Source organism: Cynara cardunculus (assembly GCF_001531365.2).
Source record: "Cynara cardunculus var. scolymus isolate 2C chromosome LG 15, CcrdV1, whole genome shotgun sequence".
Taxonomy (NCBI): Eukaryota; Viridiplantae; Streptophyta; class Magnoliopsida; order Asterales; family Asteraceae; genus Cynara; species Cynara cardunculus.
Window position 1 is genome coordinate 8,653,788 of NC_037542.1, and position 5,908 is coordinate 8,659,695.

A 5,908-nucleotide genomic window follows, 5' to 3' on the forward strand; every position below is an offset into this window, starting at 1 on the left:
TGTGCCATGATGTTCGGAGATGCAACACTTTTTAAAAGCTTATTTGACTTCAAATTTTCATTTGTTTCTTAAAAATTTGTCTTATATACTTTTACCTTTTAAATTATTAATATAACACTTAGTGACTAATAACTATTCAGGTTCATATTAAAACAATAACCAAATATAGCAACAGTTGAATCACATGTAATTTTACACTAAAATTATATTTAAAATCACATGTGATTCACACGGGTTGCATGCACATCGCTCACACACTCTTACGTTGACTTTTAGTGTAAAATTATACTTGATTTAATCGTTTTTGTGTTCTTTTATTTATTTAATGTTCTCGTTTGAACCTCATTATATGTAAGTAAAAAATCATGTGTAAATGTCTCTGTGTGTGTGTGTAGAAAATCTTGATTATATGTAAGTAGAAAATCATAAATAAACTAAACCCGTGAACACCAAGTGAATCTTGTGAACACCCCAGTAAGGGAATCTAAGATTGTTTACATTGTGTTCACTATATATATAACATACATATTCACCACCATAATACCATGTCTTGGATAACGTTGTAACCTCGTTGCGGCTCCAAATGTTTGAGGTTTGACATCATCGTGGCTCCTAAAGTTAACCTCATCATCACTTCATCATGTTTTTTCCTTTAGATATTAGATTCTGAATTTGATTCTCTAATGACATCGTCATGGCTCCTAAAATTTAACCTCGCCATCACTTCATCAATGTTTTTTCCTTCAGATATTAGATTTTGAATTTGATTCTTTAATGTATAGATTTAAGAGGATATGATTACATAATTTTCGTTTGGTTAGCACATTTTGATACAATGTTTGAGATGCAAAGACTCATATATTAGGGCCGATTTTGTCATTTTGCTAAACATTAGGGGGCACATGTAATTAATTTTTGTATATATGTAGCACCTTCGTTCTCCAAATGTTCATCATCTCTTATTCTCTCTTTTCCAATGACGAAAAACAGTGAAATAAGACTTCTTGGAACTGTTGCAAGTCCATATGTTAACCGAGTTCAATTCGTCTGCAACCTCAAGTCCATCGATTACGAGTTTGTTGCTGAAAATCTTGCTTGTAAAAGTGAGCTACTACTGACATCGAACCCGATTCATAAGAAAGTCCCAGTCCTTTTACATGCGAATGAATCACCCACTTGTGAGTCTCTTGTCATAATCCAGTACCTAGAAGAAATCAAACCCGATGTCCATCCCATCTTCCCTTCGGCCCCTGCAGAGCGAGCTAACAATCGGTTTTGGGCCCACTATATCGATAACCAGGTATGTTAAAGATCATGATTTTTTCTAGATAAATTGTTTTCTTTTAAAAATATGGATAAAATCTTTTTTCTCCGTAAAGTGTCTATAATTGTTTAAATTATCATATTCTTTTAACAATATAAAGAATTATTATAATTTTTTTAATTACCTTTTTGGGGTTATGGTATTAGTGTATTACTCTTAAACCCAAAGTCCATTTAATGCAATAAACAAATAATAAAATATTATAGTTTATACAAGAGTAGGTTACAATTTTCTATGTTTGTGGTTAGGTGAAATTTACGGATAGGTGGTGTTAAAAGGGTTTTTGGGATATATAAAAATAATTTTTTGATTTATTTTAGTGTGACACAGATAATAAGCATTGTTGAGTATTTGGATAAACAACTTATACCGGTGCCAAACGATAATAATGAGTTTTTGAAGAAGTTAAACTTTTCTGACTTATAATAAGTTGATAAATGTTTTTTTACTAAGTTGTTTCAAATAAGCAATCCAAAACAAACGCCCTTTAATAAATAATTACAACAATGGTTATATATTGTGGTTTTAATTTTATTACGAGTTATGAAAAAAAGCATAAAATGCTTTGAAACTATAGCAACCACCCTTGCAATGATTTCGTTTGAGGACCATAATTTTCACCAAACTACTGGACGAAATTTCTCTATAATTTAATTACAATATATATATATATATATATATTATTGTTGTTTATCAAGTCATAAATATATTTTTGTTAATATATATTGAAAATTTGTCAATAGTTTTTTCCATTATACGAAAAATTGAGGATCACACAAGGGAAAGAAAGGAAAGAAGCAATAAAACAAGAAATCATCGAAGGATCGATAGTATTGGAGGAAGCATTTGTGAAAACTTCCAAGGGGAAGGCTTATTTCGGTGGAGATGATGTCGGATTTTTGGATGTTGTTCTTGGATGTTTTCTTAGCTGGACATATTTTGTTGAGAAAGAAAACAAGTTCAAGATTTTTGATGAAGTCCGAACTCCAAGACTTGTAGAATGGACAAAACGTATATGGTCACATGAAGCCATTAAGAGTGTGATCCCAACGAATGAAATAATCAGTGAGTTCTATATGATGCTTCAAAAATACAGACCGCTAGGAGCTTGAAATCACTTTACGTTTATTTATTTAGTACTTAAAACATCTTTTAACGCCATCATATTTCAATTTGGTTTGAATTGTGGATTCTTTTTTACGGAAATAAAGATCACAGTAGTGCTCTTTTTGGTGTGTTTTTGTTTTTAGTGCTTGAATTTCTATTCCAAATTTCTGATAAATCTTTACTTATTTAAAGTAATAAATTTTACGATGTCTGTTTAGAAATACTAGCAACATATCTGTGCACGACGTTGCACAAATTATTTTGATAATGAAGTCGACAACCTGAAACGACAATATTGTTTCAAATTCTGTTTTATTTTCCGTCCCTTTCGATGCTAATTTTATAGTTTGTTGTGATTTTAAATCATAAATAAGATGATTTATAAATTCAAAGTTAAAATGGTTCATTGGTCAAAGATTTTGAAATAATGTTTTTAACCCAAAATATTTGTTGTTCTTGCCTTTTAAAAGAAACGCATTTTTTAAATGCATTTTAGTTAATATACGATTCTTTATATTAATATGATAAAGATGTAAATGAAAAATGAAAAAGTAAGGGATATAAGGTAAATCAAATCACTAATTACAAGGGTATAAAGGTAATTTTGAAATTGAAAATGATTTGATGGAAGATCGTGAGAGGTTGTAAGCTTTAAGAACTTATACAATATTCTTAATTAATTGTACCTCTTAAAAATTCATGAATAATTAAAACTCCTGCTTTTTAATATACTACAGATATACGATTATTTATGTTAATTTATACTACTTTATAAAGCATTTTCACTCAAAGTCTTAAAGTCTTAAATTTATAAATACCCCTTTACCTTTAATGCATAAACTACAAGTTATTATGCCATAAATCTGAGCCCATTCAAAAAGAAAACCATGATCGGCACACCACAAAGACTACTATCACGTGACCCACTTCAATAATGCTTCAGGTTCCTTTCATACATATCTATACTACCATCACGTGACCCACTCCAAACGACTCTCCTCTTCCCAACACAACTCTGCCCAACYGTGCCCAACCTCCTGCTCTTTCTATCGCACGCTTTCCACGATTACACTGCAACTGATTCTCTCTATCGCACGCTGTCGATTCTCCCTAAGCAATGTCTGCTCCCAAGAAATTGATTCCGGCTCCCAAAACGTCGATTCCTTCTCCCAAGGCAACGATGTCTTTCATTCTTTTCAATTTCAAACAACTTGAACCAGATCCATGTTTTAGAAGAGGCGATTCACGTTTTGTCATCACGGATTCGTTCTCGATCTCTACTTCTCTACTGGAATGATTACAATGTTAGGTTTTCTACATTCTTCTTCGGATATGATTATCCATCGCTCCATCTCAGGTAATGGTTTCTGATTAGAACGTTAGGGTTCTCTACATTCTTCTCCGGATTTGATTATCCATCGCATGTTCCTAAATTAATTTCCCAGRACCCCTGTTTTTATCCTTGCTTGTATTTAATTTTAGATTAACTTTTATAGATTGTTGCTTCTTGATAGAATCTMTTTGCAATGTAAATGTCTCCAGTATATCGGCCTATGCTTTTCACATTTCCTTTCGAAGCTAAAGAGAAATCAAGCATGTCCAGTTGCTCCACAGTCGTGAAGAGCAGAGAATCGCAAAGAGAAAGAGAAAAAGATCATYGTMGGTAGACCGTGAATCCTTCATACATCGATAAGATTTGTCTAAAATATCTTGTTAAATCTATACTTCCTCCATTATAAATGAATGATTACAATTGATTAATTTGTTGTTCRTCAACGTTATAAGCCACCTCGTTTGAAGTAATTAATAACTTCATCTTATCTGTTGATTTGGTGCAKAATCGTTTGTCTAATACGATGGCAAGAGCGTTATCGAACATGCTATTCAAAGGATTTAGGTCAATTGAATCTACTCGTATAGCTGCATCGGTATGTTGTAATAGTGTTTCGTTGAACTTCAGCTCCTTCYTGTTATTGGTTTATAGTTTCAAGTTAGGCTATAAGTTCTGTTAGTTTCAAGGTTTCACCATTCGTTAGAACTCTTTTTTCCGTCTGAATTTCGCTTCAGAACTGATACGAAGGAGTTTGGCTCTGGCGACAATTGATTGCTAAAAGTACAATTATTGTAGAAGCATTTTTGCAGATAAACCGAAAGCATYTATGTCATTTTGAATCCGGTGATATCTAGGTTTGCTTGAATTAGCCAACTGAGTAGTAAATTTCTCTGTTTAGATACGTCTAGGAACATAGAGGTTCAATAATTTGTCGTTTTACATTTCGATTACTCAAGTAGGTGATATATCTACAACACTGTTCTGGATTGTTGTTCTTCAACCTAGAAACGGGTAAAATGTGAAATATTGACATTGAAATCTTGCTTTGGCTGTCCTAAGCAGGTTATAGGAGCTATGTTTTTTTACTGTGATGTAGCGGTTATCGTGGTGGTAAAGTGGCGGTATAGTGGTTCATATAAATATTTAGAATTATATACATAATATATATCATAAAATATAAATAGCTTAACATATCATGTGTAATCAATATGAAAAAGAAATTCGCTAATAGACTAATAGTCCCAAAAAAAGAAATCACTAATAGACATAGAATGATGGTGGAAGAATTTAAGAAACCTGGTTGAATGCTCTATGTTGAAAATCTAAATCTTATAATCTCAGTAAAGATAACAAGACGGATTAAATGACTTAAATCATTAATAAAACAAGTGCAAAATAAAGGCCAAATCATTTAAATAGGTCCAATATATGCTGGTTAGACAAAATAAAAAAGCCCAACCACAAATAGTGGTTATGCGGAGTTATTTTGTGCAAAAAACGGCCATTTGGCGGTAAATCACACCCCAATTCTCGGTACCGCTATTTAGGACCGGCCGCAATTCTTTCCAGGACCRCAAACCTCTATTGCACCACTGTTAACAGCTTAGCTTAAGTATAAGGAGCTTGATCATGATTTGCAGGAATGGAAATCTGTTTTAGCATGTCACCTAATTGGATGATCAGCTTCAGGGTAACAGGGCATCCTCCTCTAAAAGTTAATTATATACATTTGAACTAGGTTTTCAGTGGTGGAAGAACAAAGCAAGCCGATTTGCATAGTTTTAATTACATTTGTATAAAAWGGWTTCCTYCAATGCTATGATAACATAATGTTTGCAGAAACGACGAGAGGAGATGGAAAGGCTGGAAAAGGAGCGACAAGCAGAGGTAAGGAGCTACAAAAATCTGATGGTTGCCGACAAAATGACATTCAATAAAGATATTGCGTCAACCCACAAATCCTTACAAGAACTGGAAGAGGACTTCATGTAGACCAACCATCTTCATACTCAAGTCCAGAAATATACCTCTCACTGTTAGCCATCYCATCACCTGTTGATCTGTGCATAATCTGTTTCCTGGTATGTATTATATGTTCTGATAGTGTAGTAGAACCTTCTTCATGTTAATTGTGTATTTGTGTT

General features: G+C 32.8%; 1 protein-coding gene across 1 annotated transcript; it reads left to right on the forward strand.

The window, feature by feature from the left end:
- The first annotated feature begins 976 nt into the window (after positions 1–976).
- On the forward strand, positions 977–2,559 carry LOC112528362 (glutathione S-transferase U17-like). The gene is made up of 2 exons (XM_025139379.1): positions 977–1,300; positions 2,068–2,559. The coding sequence occupies exons 1-2, from the start codon at positions 977–979 to the stop codon at positions 2,434–2,436; spliced, it is 693 nt and encodes a 230-aa protein (XP_024995147.1). The 3' UTR covers positions 2,437–2,559.
- The last annotated feature ends 3,349 nt before the right edge of the window (positions 2,560–5,908 follow it).

Excerpts from the sequence above, each read along its gene's own strand:
- LOC112528362 (XM_025139379.1), top strand. The coding sequence starts at position 977 with ATGACGAAAAACAGTGAAATAAGACTTCTTGGAACTGTTGCAAGTCCA. Across the intron at positions 1,301-2,067 it reads CCCACTATATCGATAACCAG|TTTTTTCCATTATACGAAAA; the intron begins GTATGTTAAAGA and ends ATTTGTCAATAG.